The sequence below is a fragment of the Heteronotia binoei genome, chromosome 16 (assembly GCF_032191835.1).
Source record: "Heteronotia binoei isolate CCM8104 ecotype False Entrance Well chromosome 16, APGP_CSIRO_Hbin_v1, whole genome shotgun sequence".
Classification (NCBI taxonomy): domain Eukaryota; kingdom Metazoa; phylum Chordata; class Lepidosauria; order Squamata; family Gekkonidae; genus Heteronotia; species Heteronotia binoei.
In genome coordinates this window covers 49,611,413-49,628,797 of record NC_083238.1, presented here as the reverse complement: position 1 = coordinate 49,628,797, position 17,385 = coordinate 49,611,413, and the positions used below count along the sequence as shown (strand labels likewise).

Sequence of the window (17,385 nt, the reverse complement as noted above, 5' to 3'; positions counted from 1 at the left end):
CGTCCATAATTTTACCACCAGGAGTCGCAGAAGTTATCCTAAATGCCAGAAAACCTTCTACTAGGTGCTCATACCAATACAAGTGGAGGCGTTTCTGCTCTTTGCGTCTTCTCGACAACTTGATCCAGAATCTGTACCTCTCCCTTCGATCCTAGAATACCTTCTGTCTCTACAGGTTTCGGGTCTCAGCTGTTCCTCATTGAAGGTTCACCTTTCAGCCATCTCAGCCTTCCATAAGCCTATTGATGGTCAGACTGTTTTCTCCCTTAGATTGTCCAAATCATTCCTCAGGGGCATGTTGCACTTTCACCCTCCTATCAAACCAACTGTGCCAGTTTGGAGTTTGTTGTTAGTTCTTGCACAACTTATGAAACCCCTGTTTGAACCCTTGGCTACTGTGAACCTTAATCTTCTCTCTTGGAAGACTGCCCTGTTGGTTACGCTCACTTCTGGCAAGCGGGCCAGTTACTTGTGTGCTTTCCGCTCTGATCCACCTTACACGGTATTTCATAGGAACAAGGTGGTCCTGAGAGCGGATCCTGCTTTCTTACCCAAGGTTGTATCGAAATTTCATCTTTCAACTTCTACTTCGTTGCCCATGTTTTTTCCTGATCCTAAAGACTCTGGACAAAGAGCTCTACACACCCTCGATGTCAGAAGAGCTTTGTCCTTTTACCTCTCTTGTACACAACCATTCCGTAAGGACCCTAACTTGTTTGTGGCCTACGGCAGTCCTCAAAGAGGTTGCAAAATTTCTACCCAGAGACTCTCTAAGTGGGTATCCATTGCAATCCAGTTGTGCTACGAAGTTGCTAACCAACCTTTACCTGAGGGTCTTAAGGCTCATTCGACTAGAGCAGTCTTGACCTCCTCGGCCTTCTTGGAGGGCATCTCCTTAGAGGACATTTGCTCTGCTGCATCATGGTCCTCGCCATCCACGTTCGTCTCCCACTATGCTTTGGACGTTCGTGCCAGACGAGACGTCTCCTTCGGCCAAGCAGTCCTCAGGTCCATCTTCCACTGAAATCACCCCAGGTGAGTGCATGCATACATTGTAAGTATGAAAATGTTTTTTCTTGCCAGCACCCACCTTTCTTTTTGACTTTCAGCTTGCTAGTCACCCATGTGTGGGACTGCACAGAGACCACGATGAAGATAAACAGGTTGTTTACCTGTAACTGATGATCTTCGAGTGGTCATCTGTGCAGTCACACACACACCCCCAGCCTTCCCCTCTGCTGGCTTTTTCGGCTCTGGTTTTTACCTGTGTAGACTGTCAGTAGCGGCTGGAAGAAACTGAGTGGGAGGGGCACCTCCTGCTTGCTCCAGGCATGCGCAGTCGATGCCTGCTCCCCAGGGCGAGCGGGAGAGTGCGCCAAAAACGCTCTAGGCGAGCTATTGGAGACTCGGAGGTATGGATCTGTTGCCTGCGGCAAGACCCATGTGTGTGACTGCACAGATAACCACTCGAAGATCATCAGTTACAGGTAAGCAATCTGTTTTTCTTGTTCTTATGCAAGACAGTAAGAAATACAGGCATGTAAAATTAGCCCCATGGGTACTGCAAACACAGATGCTAAAATTGTCAAAATTATTAAATAATTACATTATAGTGAGCAATATCTTAACACAGTAACTGGGTTTTAATTTTTTGTTGGGCTGCTTTTAGGGATTGTCAAAAATTCTGAGTCACACACAGAATACTCAGCTAATCTTCGTCTGAGACTTCTCTCCAGAGAAAGCTGATTTTGTTATCTCAGTAGTGCATTGTAAACCCATTTCTAAATTTGTTCTTTCACAAGCCTATGATTGCTGTGTAGATAAGTGGTTGGTTGTTAACCAAATTATGGAATAATCAGCACAAGTGCAAATGAGCCAAACAGGAAGTTTGTATGAGTTACATTTGATATAGCAACATAAGAAGGCCAATCTCAACTCTTAATTTCAGTTAAAAAGCAGTTTAACTTTTAGGTAACTTTCAATTAGCTTTCAAAGATTAAAGTAACTTCAAGCAAACAGAGTTCACTGACAGTTGAAGAGTGCTTGAACTCTCAAGTTACCATACAAAATCAGCAGAGAAAAGTTGGTGAAGTAACAGAGAAGAGACTAGATTTATACCGTGTTCTTTATTACCCAAAGGAGACTCAGAGCGATTTACAATCTCCTTTCCCTTCCCCTCCCCACAACAGACACCCTGTGAAGTAGGTGAGGCTAAGAGAGTTCTCCCAGAACTGCTCTTAGAGAAGGCTGACCCAAGATCACCTCAGCAGGTGTATGTGGAGGAGTGGGTGTTGGAATACAAGCTATGCACATTTCAGACATTATAGAGTTAACTGTTTACCTGATAGAGGAAGTGATGTATTATAAGTCTTCTAAGCCCGGGAAGCATACAAACCTAACATTGGTCAGAAAGGTCATTAGATGTGAAAAACTTTGATCTTGTATGCAAGTTGAATTGTGTTATTTCCAGTTTGCAACTGCTTTCTGGGAAGAAGAACTAGCTAGACAAAAGGTTGTTGTATAATGTAGCCATGGAAAGGACAGACATAGTTAGACTAGCTGGTAAGCTGAAGTTGTTTTTCTTTTTTATCCCAAGAACCCTATCCTGATGTTTTCTAGTAAACTTTATTTCTTTTGATAAGCTTAAGCCTTGACTCCAGTTATTGCAACTCCACGCCTCTGAATTTAACGTATATTTTCCATCAGTGGGGAATCAAACTCGGTTCTCCCAGATAAGAGTCTGCACACTTAACCACTACACCAAACTGGCTGTTCCCATATGCAACCTCCTGATGGGGCAAATAACACCTCCCCACACCACAGCCCCTGGGCCCTTTCAACTCCCAAAAACACCACAGGGAAGGCAGGAGCCTCTCCTCCAGTGTATCATGGTCCCAATCCAAATCTGGCCCTCTGTTGTGCTTTTACACAGGAGTCGCCACCAGGAACTCGCACCTGCAACACAGCTTCCAAGTCCCCATTGCAAACTTGCGTGGAGTGTAAGATGTAGTTTGGCCTTCAGTAAAAAGAGCAAGCGTCATGGTTTAAACTCTGAGGTAATTTTGTTCTCCTTTACAGCGAAAGGCAGAGTGTCAAACCGCACAAACTCTTGTCTTCCATGGAGAAAGAACGACGTGGATTTCTCCTGTAAATCTCAGGGAACTCCTGGAACTGAAAGCCAAGTACCCCCTGGCACCTCTCGTTGTAGGGAACACTTGTGTTGGTATGGAGAGTTCATTTCCTACATTACAGATCAGTTCTCTTGTTGACAGCCATTGAAAAGTCAGTCCTCAGTGCAAACAAAACCAGGTTTGGGCCAGGTTTTTGTAGATACCAGACTGTCTCCTTCTCTCTGAGCTACTATTTGTATGAAGACTTTCACCATAACCTGTAACATAACATGTAACAGGTGAGGATGATGTGTCCTACACCCTTTTGACAGCTTTTTTGCTGATAAGAACATAACATAAGAGAAGCCATGTGGGATCAGGCCAGTGGCTCATCCAGTCCAACACTCTGTGTCTCACAGTGGCCAAAATATATATACACTGTGACTAATAGCCACTGATGGACCTCTGCTCCATATTTTTATCCAATCCCCTCTTGAAGCTGTCTATGCTTGTAGCCACCACCACCTCCTGTGGCAGTGAGTTCCACATGTTAATCACCCTTTGGGTGAAGAAGTACTTCCTTTTATCCATTTTAACCTGACTGCTCAGCAATTTCATTGAATGCCCACGAGTTCTTGTATTGTGAGAAAGGGAGAAAAGGACTTCTTTCTCTACTTTCTCCATCCCATGCATAATCTTGTAATCTACGTACCACCCAATAGCTATAGGTGCTCTAATAGTCCAGACTGCTCTAGTCTTGTTAGAGCTCAGAAGCTAAGTGGGATAGGCATACGCAGGGGTGGAATTCTAGCAGGAGCGCCTTTGCATATTAGGCCACACACCCCTGATGTAGCCAAGGATTGGCTATATCAAGGGTGTGTGGCCTAATATGCAAATGAACTCCTGCTAGAATTCCACTCCTGGGTATATGGATGGGAGACTAAGACACGGGCTTTTGTGCAGAGGAAGGTCATGGCAAACTATCTCTGAATGCCTCTTGCGTTGAAAACCCCACGAGGTAGAACATCATGGGGTCACCGCGGGTTGATTGCTTCTCAGAAACACACAATTTCATAACATGAGATATGTCTTCTCTGTTCTTTCATTTGCACTGGTTAACTCTGTAAGAACAGTGTAGAAAGCCTATCTAGTCTCGAGGACATCTAGCTTTGTAAACGTTTTGTCAGAATTGAAGAATGTATTTGTTTTTATTAAATAGTGGGTTTGATGCATGAGGAGACTTAGTTGCAGTGCATCACACCTCTTTATTAGTGATTACAGCATTGACTAAAGACTAAGACTACTGTACTGGGCCGACGGGGCCAACTATATACACTCAGGAGTTCCCGCGCTAAACGTCATTGGGTCATTTGAAGCAGCACGGGTTTGGCGTTTGGTCTGGGGAAGCAGAGGTTCGGATCCTGCTCCGCATTATTTCAGTGTCCCCAAACTCAGTCCTAAAGGCTCCAATGAGCCAGGCAGGAACTAACAAACCAACATAAAACACAACGGTTTTCTAAGGCCACTGCTAATCTGAGGTGTTTTTAATTTGTACTCTTTGTTATGGCAGTGGTATATTGCAGGGGTGGCCAATGGTAGCTCTCCGGATGTTTTTTTTTGCCTACAACTCCCATCAGCCCCAGCCATTGGCCATGCTTGCTGGGGCTGATGGGAGTTGTAGGCAAAAAACATCTGGAGAGCTACCGTTGGCCACCCCTGGTATATTGAATCTGATGGTAACTTTTTAAAAATTCATATCTGGTGTTGTATATTCTTGGATTCTTTTGATGGTCTTTCGCTTTTGAATTCTGCGCATCCCTATGACTACCGCGCTGTTTGAAAGCGCAGTCCAAGATAGTTGGGGGTGGGGGTTCCCTGGGTTTTGTGGGTTCCCGTCTGCTGCTGGCCAAGTGGCCAGCAGGAAGAACCCCCCTCCCAACAGCAGCGTTGTGCACAGGGCCAGCCCTAGGGTTCGCGGCATCCCAGGCAGACTTGTTGGGCACCTTGGCCCCGTGCCCCACCACTCCTCCCCTTTTCTCTTCCTGCCTGTGCCACGCCCCCTCCCCTCCCTTCTGTTATTTGTGGGGCTGTGTTGCAGCGCCACACTGTAGCTCCCCCCAAGGGTGCGCTCAGAGGAGTGACGCCAGCCTTCTCCTTGCCCGCTACTTTAACAGGCAGTACTTGGACTGGAAGGGAGTGGGGAGCGAAGCCTTGTTGGACACTCTCTTAAGAGAGAATGCGGTACTGCCCATCCAAGCGGGTAAGGAGAAGGCTGGTGTTGCTCCTCTGATTACGCTCTTGGGGGCATGGAAGGTGGGCTGCCCACCACTGCTGCCAAGGAGAGCCAGTGAGCTGGGAGATAATGGGGAATGGATGTGGAAATTATGCATTTGTCTGGGGTGCCAGGAGAGGGGGAGTCCAATTCAGCCCCCCCTCCCGGCGCCCTAGGCAAATGCCTAATTTGCCTAGTGGGCAAGCCAGCCCTGGTTCTGTGACGTACCTATTCATCTGGAAGTGACACGGGCATGTCGGGGTGACACTCTGATTTTTGGGCAAAACTCTATAGTTTAAGGGCGATTTTATCATAGAGTTTTGCCCCAAAACCAGAGCGTCACCCCCAGCATGCCTGCATTACTTCCGGGTGACGTAGGCATGTTGCACGACATCACTTCTGGTGATGCAGGCATGTCAGGGGTGTCACTTCCAGCTCCTGGAACATCGCCCACATGCCCCACTGGTATCTGAAACAGACCTGGCAACCTTAGTCCAAAGTGACGCATTTGAAAAACAAGCAAATATTTTCTGTATGTGTTACAAATCAAGCCCTCTTTTCTGTCATCCTCTCTATTCTTTTTAGGACCGGATATGAAATTTAAAGACGCATTTCATCCAGTTATCATTTCACCCACAAGGATATTGGATCTGCATACGGTGAAACACACTGAAGGTCAGTCACTTCTGTCTTCCTGCCCCTTGGGGATCACCTGTGCTTATGTTGAAGACATACAATATTTTAAGAGCAGTGGGGTCGTTTTGAAAACTTTACCCACAAGCAGCCAAAATGTACCTTCTTGCCCTTGGAGTGAGTTCTGAAAAATGAACGCTATAAGTGTTTACGTGTGGTTAGTTTTGAACCGAGGGAAAATAATTTTGGTGAGCAGTTGTAGGACTGGAGAATACCGCAGTGGAAGTGCTGTGAGAACTACCAGTTATTGCTAGAGCTACCAGTGGAAGTGCTGTCCCCTTGCTTTCTCTAGAAGAAGAAGAAGATATTGGATTTCTATCCCGCCCTCCACTCCGAAGAGTCTCAGAGCGGCTCACAATCTCCCTTACCTTCCTCCCCCACAACAGACACCCTGTGAGGTAGATGAAGGTATTGGATTTATATCCCGCCCTCCACTCCGAAGAGTCTCAGAGTGGCTCACAATCTCCTTTACCTTCCTCCCCCACAACAGACACCCTGTGAGGTAGATGAAGGTATTGGATTTATATCCCGCCCTCCACTCCGAAGAGTCTCAGAGCAGCTCACAACCTCCTTTACCTTCCTCCCCCACAACAGACACCCTGTGAGGTAGATGAAGGTATTGGATTTATATCCCGCCCTTCACTCCGAAGAGTCTCAGAGTGGCTCACAATCTCCTTTACCTTCCTCCCCCACAACAGACACCCTGTGAGGTAGATGAAGGTATTGGATTTATATCCCGCCCTCCACTCCGAAGAGTCTCAGAGCAGCTCACAACCTCCTTTACCTTCCTCCCCCACAACAGACACCCTGTGAGGTAGATAAAGATATTGGATTTATATCCCGCCTTCCACTCTGAAGAGTCTCAGAGCGGCTCACAATCTCCTTTACCTTCCTCCCCCACAACAGACACCCTGTGAGGTAGATAAAGATATTGGATTTCTATCCCGCCCTCCACTCCGAAGAGTCTCAGAGCGGCTCACAATCTCCCTTACCTTCCTCCCCCACAACAGACACCCTGTGAGGTAGATGAAGGTATTGGATTTATATCCCGCCCTCCACTCCGAAGAGTCTCAGAGTGGCTCACAATCTCCTTTACCTTCCTCCCCCACAACAGACACCCTGTGAGGTAGATGAAGGTATTGGATTTATATCCCGCCCTCCACTCCGAAGAGTCTCAGAGCAGCTCACAACCTCCTTTACCTTCCTCCCCCACAACAGACACCCTGTGAGGTAGATAAAGATATTGGATTTATATCCCGCCCTCCACTCCGAAGAGTCTCAGAGCGGCTCACAATCTCCTTTCCCTTCCTCCCCCACAACAGACACCCTGTGAGGTGGGTGGGGCTGAGAGGGCTCTCACAGCAGCTGCCCCTTCAAGGACAACCTCTGCCAGAGCTATGGCTGACCCAAGGCCATTCCAGCAGGTGCAAGTGGAGGAGTGGGGAATCAAACCTGGTTCTCCCAGATAAGAGTCCGCACACTTAACCACTACACCAAACTGGCTCTCTACTTCTTGTGTGACTATCCAGTACCAAGGCTCTTGATGAAACCGCAGCACTGAAACCACAACATTGTCTTATCCACCTTGTACAAAACAATCTGAAGCCGACACCTTAATGCTGTATAGATTCCATTCCTTAAAACCACTAACCATAATAAAACGAGAGTCTTCCTGATACTGGCTTGTTCCTGATTTCACTGCATGAAGGAATCTAGCCTGGATGAATCAGCCTGAAAGGTGCGCCAGTAGATTGATTCTAATTTATGTGCTTTTGTTCTTTTCAGGGCTGCTGCTTGGAGCCGCCTGTAGCCTGACCTTGGTGAAAGATGTTCTGACAGATGCCGTTTCGAAACTCCCAGCAGAGAAAACCAAGATATTCCGTGCCCTTTTGCAACAATTAAAAACTCTGGCTGGGCAGCAGATCCGAAATGTAGCTGTATGTTCATTAATTTGCCAAAATAACAAGTTGGCAACTTCAGGGTTTTGTAAATGCGTGAACCGCCTGTGTTTAGCAATCCGTGCGCATGGCGCAGGTTTTAGAAACCTGGTAGAATAGTAGTACAGGTGGAATGAGCATCTTTAGAATATAAGAGAAGCCATGTTGGATCAGGCCAGTGGCCCACCCAGTCCAGCACTTTGTGTCACACAGTGGTCAAAACCCAGGTGTCATCAGGAAGTTCACCAGCAGAGCCACAACCCTAGAAGCCCTCCCACTGTTGCCCCCCCAGCACCAAGAATACAGAGCACCACTACCCCAGAGATAAGAACATAACAGAAATCATGCTGATCGGGCCAGTGGCCCACCCATTCCAACAATCTGCATCACACAAAACCCAGGTGTCATCAGGAGATCCACCAGTGGGACCAGAATTTCAGAAGCCCTCCTACTGTTGCCTCCCAAGCACCAAGAATACAGAGCATCACTGGTCCAGACAGAGTGTTCCATCTAGACTTTGTGGCTGATAGCCACTGATGGGCCTCTGATCGATAGGTTTTATCTAATCCCTTCTTGAAGCTGTCTATATTTATAGCTGCCACCACAGCAATAAATTCTTTGCTCAATTTGTTTACTTTTTCTCCATGTCTTTTTCTGTTTTACAGAACAAAAAGGTAAAGGTAGTCCCCTGTGCAAACACCAGTCGTTTCTGACTCTGGGGTGACATTGCTTTCACAACGTTTTCACGGCAGACTTTTTACAGGGTGGTTTGCCTTCCCCAGTCATCTACACTTTCCCCCCAGCAAGCTGGGTAGTCATTTTACCGACCTCGGAAGGATAGAAGGCTGAGTCAACCTTGAGCCGGCTACCTGAACCCAGCTTCCGCCAGGATCGAACTCAGGTTGTGAGCAGAGAGCTCAGACTGCAGTACTGCAGCTTTACCACTCTGCGTCACAGGGCTGCTTTACAATTAATAATAATCCACGATACTTCAGTAATCCACAAATAGTTTCCCTGTATCATAGCAAGTAGGAATACAATTAGTATACCTTCTTTAAACAATTACATTAAATTTATTTTACCTGTTATCCACTAGTTCTCAAGTTTTGACGTTGTTCAGTAATCCTGACAGAATTAAGAACTAAAGGCAGCATGAATTTCTTTGGTTATTCTTCCATATCCAGAATTTAATTCCAATCTTTTAGTTTCCAGTACTCCTTGAATATGATAATAATAACAATCATGGTAATACATTCTGAGTATCTTTGGGCCATTTTGACAAATATACTTCGGGTCAGTTTGCATGAGATGTACTGTGTGTTTACTGTAATTATTGTCTGATCAGACAATACTTATTTTTGTGGGCAATTAATATTTTTTTTTAATATTGAAACTCCATTATCCTTTTGTTCTCTTTCTTAGTCTTTGGGAGGAAATATCATAAGTAGAAGTCCTACATCTGACATCAATCCTATTCTGGCTGCTGGAAACTGCATCCTCTACGTGGCGTCACAAAGTGAGACCAAAGTCACAGTTATGGGATTATTAATGTTGTTAATGTCAGTAGGAGTCACACTGGCTGCAGCTCTCCAGGGTCACAGGCTGAATTGTTTCACATAACCGTTACTTGGTCTTTTTAACTAGAGTTACCAGGGATCAAACCAGACTTCTCCTTCTTTGGAGACCTCTCCTTTGGAGGTTTTCAAGCAGAGGCTAGATGGCCATCTGAGAGCAATGTTGATTCTGTGAATTTGGCAGATCATGAGAAGGAGGGCAGGAAGGGTTGCATCACTGCTTAGTTCTTGTGGCCCTTTCTTACACACTCAGGGAATTTCTCCACTCCCCTTCTTTAGTCTGTGTAGAATGAACGCCAGAAAGCCCATCTCGGACAGCCCAAAGGACTCAGCTGAGTATTTGTTGAAGCTCTTTGGCATTTATTTTTCATTGTTTAAACTTGGGTGTCCCCAGTCTTTTTTGAGCTTGTGAGCGCATTTGGAATTCTGACACGGCATGGTAAGCAGAGCAACAGAATACCTGCCACAAAATGGCTGCCGCAGGAGGCAGAGCCAGCCACAAAATGGCTGCCGCAGCTTAATATCATTCACACAGTGCAGACCCTTGTGCGGTGGTGGCAGCTGCTTTTTACATCTGCACAGCTAGTCATATCTTCAGTAGCCAATCAGAAGCCTTGCTGGGTAGAAGCACTACCTGGCCCCGTCTGTTTCTAAAAACATTTGGCAGGCAGCAGAAAAGGCATCAATGGGCACCGTAGTGTCCACATGCACCACTTTAGACTCTGATTTCCTCCATTAGGGAGAACACGATGGCTTCCTGTGGGTGACCTTTTTGTCGATGGGCTTGGAAACAATACCTTGGAACCAGAAGAGATCCTAGTATCTGTTCACATTCCACATTCCAGTAAAGTAAGTGTCCCCCCCCCACCCCCAGGAAGATAAACATTTCAGAAATTACATTTTATAGCAGGAGCTCCTTTGCATATTAGGCCACACACCCCTGATGTAGCCAGTCGAACAAGAGCTTACAGTAGGCTCTGTAAGAAGAGCCTTGTAAGCTCTTGGAGGATTGGCTACATCAGGGGTGTGTGGCCTAATATGCAAAGGAGCTAGTGTTACAAAATAAGCCTTTTCACTGGAAAAGACAGCTAGTTTTGAGTCCAGGAGCAACTTAGAGAGCAACAGGATTTCCAGGGCATGAGCTTTCGGGAGTAAGATCTTTCCTCATTGGAGACTGGAAAAGACAATAGCGCTAGGACAAGTTGAAGGCACCAGGAAAAGATGGATGAGGAGGATTGACTGTAAAGGAAACCGTGACCTTCAGTTTGCAAGACCTGAGCAGCACTGTCATCAATAGGATGTTTTGGAAGTCATTAGTGTCACTGTAAGTCAGAAGTGACTTGAGGGCACGAAATACATATATCAGTTTGGTGTATTTATTTATTTATTTCATTTATTTATTTCATTTAGTGTAGTGGTTATGTGTGCGGACTCTTATCTGAGAGAACTGGGTTTGGTTCCCCACTCCTCTACTTGCAGCTGCTGGAATGGCCTTGGGTCAGCCATAGCTCTGGCAGAGCTGTCCTTGAAAGGGCAGCTTCTGGGAGAGGTCTCTCAGCCCCACCTACCTCACAGGGTGTTTGGTGTGGGGGAGGAAGGTGTAAAGGAGATTGTGAGCCACTCTGAGATTCAGAGTATAGGGCGGGATATAAATCCAATATCATCATCATCTCAAAATGAGTAAGGAGACCTGAAATTGCTTCAAAACATGGTCGCCTTTTAAGCTTGTCTTTTTCATTCCCACTCACCCACCCCTTTCAGGGAGAGTTTGTATCAGCCTTCCGACAAGCCCAGCGACGTGAAAACGCTTTGCCGATAGTTAACGCAGGGATGAGAGTTCTTTTTGAAGACGACCGTGACACCGTTAAAGACATTGGCATCTTTTATGGAGGCATGGGCTCCACTACGCTCGCAGCAAAGCAAACGTGCCAGGCCCTCATTGGGAGGTAATGTAAGATGGTTTGTAGGTTGTTTTTTGATTAAGGGCTTATTCAAACCATCTATACCTGACCATAGGTACAGGACCATTGGTTTATTCAAACCATAGTTTCCTGTTCATCTGGATAAGCCTTAAGTTCTCAGCAGGGGTGGAATTCTAGTAGGAACTCCTTTGCATGTTAGGCAACACACCCCTGATGTAGTCAGTCCTCCAACAGCTTACAGTAGGCCCTGTACTAAGAGCCCTGTAAGCTCTTGGAGGATTGGCTGCATCAGAAGGGTGTGGCCTAATTTCCAATGAGCTCGTGCTAGAATTTCACCCTGGTTCTCAGATTCATAAAAGCAGCTAAATTTGATAGCTTGGGGCACATTTGGATTATCAAACCATAAGAATTACCTGGTACTCTCAGTACTGATTGTGCTATCCACCCACAGTAGTTTGATTTTAGATAAGTGAAAACGAATTAATGTGAATTTCACCTCCTGAAATACCCTAATTAGGGGCTTTTCTGCATTCTGTTTTTCCTTGCTTGTGTGTTCCTGTTGGTTTGGAGCTTTTCTCCTGTTCCACTTGTGTTTTGCTTCCTCTAGTAGTTGATTTAAAATGACAGTGCTTTATGTCCGGCATAAAAACTTGCAGTTTAAATCTTCAGGAAGGTGTGTCAGATGTAAAAAGATGTAAGAACATAAGAGAAGCCATGTTGGATCAGGCCAATGGCCCATCCAGTCCAATACTCTGTGTCACACAGTGGCCAATATATGTGTGTATGTATGTATATATGCACACACATACATATATACTGTGGCTAATAGCCACTGATGGACCTCTGCTCCATATTTTTATCCAGTCCCCTCTTAAAGCTGGCTATGCATGTAGCCACCACCACCTCCTGCGGCAGTGAATTCCACATGTTAATCACCCTTTGGATGAAGAAGTCCTTCCTTTTATCCGTTTTAACCTGACTGCACAGCAATTGCATTGAATGCCCACGAGTTCTTGTATTGTGAGAAAGGGAGAAAAGTACTTCTTTCTCTAGTTTCTCCATCCCATGTAATATTGAATCGACCACTAGAGGGAGCAGAACACCTGTAGAACATTTTTTTAAATTCACTGGAAACCAACAGGAATACAAGCAAGGGAAATGAGAATGTGGAATAGCCATCCGTTTCCAGACTCTGTTCAGATTGTGTAAGAGAGTATTGTGTAAAGGTGATTAGGTGAAGAACAAGATGACAGGAAAAAAGGCTTTGTGTTGGAATAAAAGGAGCTTAAGTACAAAACAAACAAACAAAAAGGATCATGTTTGATTATGATTATGTGATCCCCTTGAACATGCTAGAGCATTAAATGCCAACAAGTATCCCTTCTTCACACAGTTTGAGAAATTAATGTTATTAGAAGGTAAATATTTAATAGATAACAATTATATGGTAAGATTACTGTTTACAGAAGAAGGCTTTGCAAATACTTCAGACCTTACTCTGCCGATTAGAATTCTTTGAGGATTAGGCAATGAAAGGGAATTGCTGCATTACTTTTTCCATTATGGTGCTCTGTGATCATTCCAACTTAGATAAGGACAATTCAGTTCTGAAGGCTAAAGTGGAAATTATTACTATTATTTTCATTTTTAGGAAGATTTATTTTTAGGTAGATACATTTTTTAAAAAAACCAACTTTTCAGTCAATAAATGAACAGATTACAAAGTATAACGCTTGAATTTAAGTAGTAAGACAAATTAATGCAGTTAGGCTGGGATTACACAATGGGGCCAGAACTTGCAAATATGTCTGTTTAAGGCAGCAAGACAGTGTCGGAAAAACTTTAACCCTAATAAAAGTCACTTCCTGAGTGGAACTGTTAGTTGCAGCTTTGCAAAACCTTTAATACATAGCAAATAGTAAAAATGTTCATTAAAGCTAGAGGCCTTTCAGCCAAACAGCTTCCCTGAATGATATAGGTAGTTAAAATTCACACCATAAAGTACAATTATCACACTATAAAATAAAACATTTCTGATTTGAGCCTAAATTCCAATGGAATATGCTTCCTACATGTGGACACTCGCCTCAAATAGACAGATCTTTGGACCAGGGACTCCTTCACTTTAAGAGTAATTTCTGAAGGTCCTGACATATCCCAAAAATGAAGAGGGACATATATTGTATAAATTATCTTCTTGTGAGCGTTGTGAGTATAGTCAGAATAGTATCTAAAAACAGTATCTAAATGATCTAAAAATAGTATCTAAAAACCACAGGGTAGAGGAGAGGGGACATAAGCTGGGGAGGCCAGAATGTTTGAATTTTTTTTTCCATTCTCTTTTTTTAAAATTAAACTTAAAAACAGCAACAATGAACGTCTGCCACCTCAGGGCCTACATGTTGGTTGAAAAGTCAGAAAATTTTCCTGTATTAGGATTTGATTCTAACCCATCTGAGTAGCAGTTTGAGGATTAAGACTGTACATTCAGCATTCAGGGTCAGCCCTGCCACTGGGCCTACTGGCAGCGCTGAACTGGGAACCCCCCATGTGACTCGGTGGTATTACTAGTGCGGGAGGAGGGGGGCACCAGAAGTTAACCTTGCCTCGGGTGCCAGACAGTCCAGGGCCGGCCCTGTCAGCGCTGTGTTCCTGTCTGAAAGTATTCGTTGAAATGATCGGTACAAATCTTGCAGTAGTTTGATGTCTTCGTATTGCCTGCTGAGTACGTTTAAACTACTTGTTGTTGGCAGATCCTGGGACGGGCAGCTGTTGGATGAAGCTTGCAGAAGCCTACTCAAGGAAATTTGTCTCCTGAGCTCAGCTCCTGGGGGCAAAGTGGAGTACAGAAGGACCCTCGTTGTTAGTTTCATGTTCAGATTCTACCTGGAGGTGCTGCAGTCCCTGAAAATAATGGTAACACCCTCCTCCGTAGATTTTTGTCTTACAATATGTGTAAGCTCTCTGCCCTTCCCTGGATAGCCCAGGCTAGTCTGATCTTGGAAGCTAAGCTGGGTCAGCCGTGGTCAGTATTCAGATGGAAGACCACCAAGGGATACCAGAGTCTCAGTGCAGAAGCAGGTGATGGCCAACCTCCTCTTGCTTTGTCAGCCCAATGGGATTCCCCATAGCGTAACTGATTCGATGTCCTAGATCCTAGTCCAGTTATTATAACACACTTTATTTACTAAAAGGTGTGTGGGGGGGTTGGTTGGTAGAAAAAGTCCATCAGGAACTCGTTTGCCTATTAGGCCACACCCCCTGACATCACCATTGTTCCACACAGCAGGAACTCATTTGCATATTAGGCCACACCCCCGATGCCAAGCCAGCCAGAACTACGTTCCTGCTCAAAAAAAGCCCTACTAAAAGTCAACGGGAGTATTTTCTCCTTCATACTGCTGATGTTGTAAAGACTGTCAAGGAAAGTTCTAGGTTTTGTCTGTACCTCTAGCAGTCTGGAGTACTTGTATACTGATTTATAGAAGAAAATGTAGAACAGGGGTGGCCAACGTTAGCTCTCCAGATGTTTTTTGCCTACAACTCCCATCAGCCCCAGCCAGCATGGGTGGGGCTGATGGGAGTTGTGGGCAAAAAACATCTGGAGTGCTAACGTTGGCCACCTCTGATGTAGAAGATTCTCTCTCTCTCTCTCTCTCTCTCTCTCTCTTCCTCTCTCTCTCTCTCTCTCTGCAAGGTTAGCATTCAATTCTATTTTAATGAGATTTAAATGTTTTCTTTTAAAAATGTGTCTTAAATTATCTTCTTTCAGCCTCCTGGTCTGTATCCTGACATTCCAGACAATTATTTGAGTGCCCTCAAACCTCTGCACTCCAAAATACCTCAGAGTATACAAATGTACCAGGTCAGTAGCAGCCTTATTTTACCACTGCCTCACTGTACATTGGTCATTCTTTCACAGATATAGTTTTGGGGGAGGGGGGAGTGTTCTGTGGCATTAGACTGTGATTTAATTGGTTGTTTTGTCTCTGGGTACTCAATTGAGATAGATTGATTAGCTGTTTCCCTAGCACCGGGGCGTGAAATGAAAGATGTTTTTGTACCACAAATTGTTATGGATATCCACTGGTGGAGAGCCCCTTGTAGAGACGGAGTTGTTTAAAACTGGTAGTTTTGAGAATGAATATTGCCTGTGGACTCTCCCACGAGGGCCTTCATGCCCCACTGGAACTCCTCTCACAAAGCATCCCTCAAGAGGGGGCATTTATACAGTGTTTTGTTTGGTGTGGTGGTTAAGAGCGGTGGACTCTAACCTGGGACAACCGGGTTTGATTCCCCGCTCCTTCACATGCAACCAGTTGTAGCCACAAGTTTTCTCAGAGGTGTTCTCTCGAACAGTTATTTCAGAGCTCTCTCAGCCCCACCTACCTCACAGAGTGTCTGTTGTGGGAAGGGGAAGGGAAGAAGGTTGTAAGCCGCTCTGAGGGTGTTTTTACACTGACAGTTTGTGACGCTCTGTCACAGCATTGGAAACTCACCTTTTACATTACCTAACATTCTCACAACTGTTTTGCATCGTTGCTGCCAGAAGCATCTACATTTGTTTCGGTGAGATGAGTTTTGGAGCTGCTGCTGCAATGTTTTTCTCAGCACTAGTTTTGATCTGGTCTTTTCCCTACAGGCGTTTCAAACTTCTATTGCAGAAGTTTTCATGCATTTTAAGACTCCTCCAAAAGTCACAAGGTGCCGTAATTTGCATGAGCACTGACGGCACTTGAACTTTTTACATATCATTGCTTGCCTCATCTAGTAATTTAAATTTGTATTGTTTTTGCAGTGTTGACACGATTTCCAAGCAATCGTATACATTTAACTAAGCACTGGTATTCCGGCTGCCCTCTGATCAGAGACACCCCCCAAATTGAAACGCTTAAATGCAAAAGGAAAATAATTAAAGTAGAACAGTGGCAGGCGATTTGAAGACTCTAAAAGTCTGGATCAAACTGAATGTAAAATACCCTTTGACTCCTTTGGTTAGTGAAGGGCAGGGTAGAAATCCAGTCTTCTCCTCGAAAGTACACCCAAGTCATTCTTTCTTTTAGCTTACATATTAGAATGCAGCTTGTCTAATTATGTCTAGTTACTGGTAGCTGTACAAAAGGGGTGGAGGCCTACAAAGACTACATTTGGAGCGGACACCTGGAGACGTTTTGACTTTTGTTCTTATTTTTGTCTTTTGTGATGCTCGAGAAGGACGTGGCGCCAGGACAGCTTGCCCAGGACTCGGTTGGCCGCCCGATCATGCACCTGGCCGGTCTTAAACATACCACAGGGGAAGCGATTTACTGTGATGACCTTCGTGCTGTGGACGAAGAGCTCTCCCTTGCTCTGGTCACCAGTTCCAAAGCCCATGCAAAGATCGTGTGAGTACTGCTATGGCTTGCTTGGTGGCGTTTGAAAGTGAGCTCTTTCAAGGTGGTTTAGAAAATTTCTGCCTTCGTCTGTGACAGCGGCGATTAGCTAGGGGCAGGCCTTGAATTCAGCAGGAGCTCACAGGAGTGCAGTTCCTGAACCTTTCTGAGGGCTCCCCCTCTTCCTCCCCACCTACCTTGTCCATTGAATAGTAGGTGCAGCTGCATAAGAATCCCTGGATTAGGAGAGCGGGCAGCCAGCCAGCCACCAGGGGCTTTTCCATGCCCCCAGCAGCCCTCATTAACCCCTGGAGAAGCCCACACCACTCTTTCTCCACTTTTTATGTGATTTTGGGTGGCAGGTGGCTTGCTGGCCTTTTGACTGATGGGGGGGTGGCCAAGGAGAGTCTCAGGTGAGTGAGGCCTGCTTGGGCTCGCTGACTCTCTAGCCAGCCCAAGCAGGTCTTGCTCACCCAGGGCTCTCCTTACTTGCGTTGGGTTGCTT

General features: G+C 45.3%; 1 protein-coding gene across 1 annotated transcript in view; it reads left to right on the top strand.

Moving 5' to 3' along the window:
* The window catches only part of LOC132585291 (aldehyde oxidase-like), a 71,879-nt gene that overhangs the window by 12,943 nt on the left and 41,551 nt on the right, over nt 1-17,385 (top strand). The window contains exons 9-17 of the mRNA XM_060257097.1: nt 3,079-3,223; nt 5,968-6,057; nt 7,861-8,012; nt 9,435-9,528; nt 10,326-10,435; nt 11,348-11,532; nt 14,262-14,424; nt 15,281-15,373; nt 16,723-16,892. Coding sequence (XP_060113080.1) covers nt 3,079-3,223; nt 5,968-6,057; nt 7,861-8,012; nt 9,435-9,528; nt 10,326-10,435; nt 11,348-11,532; nt 14,262-14,424; nt 15,281-15,373; nt 16,723-16,892 — 1,202 coding nt within the window. The remainder of the gene's footprint in view (nt 1-3,078; nt 3,224-5,967; nt 6,058-7,860; nt 8,013-9,434; nt 9,529-10,325; nt 10,436-11,347; nt 11,533-14,261; nt 14,425-15,280; nt 15,374-16,722; nt 16,893-17,385) is intronic.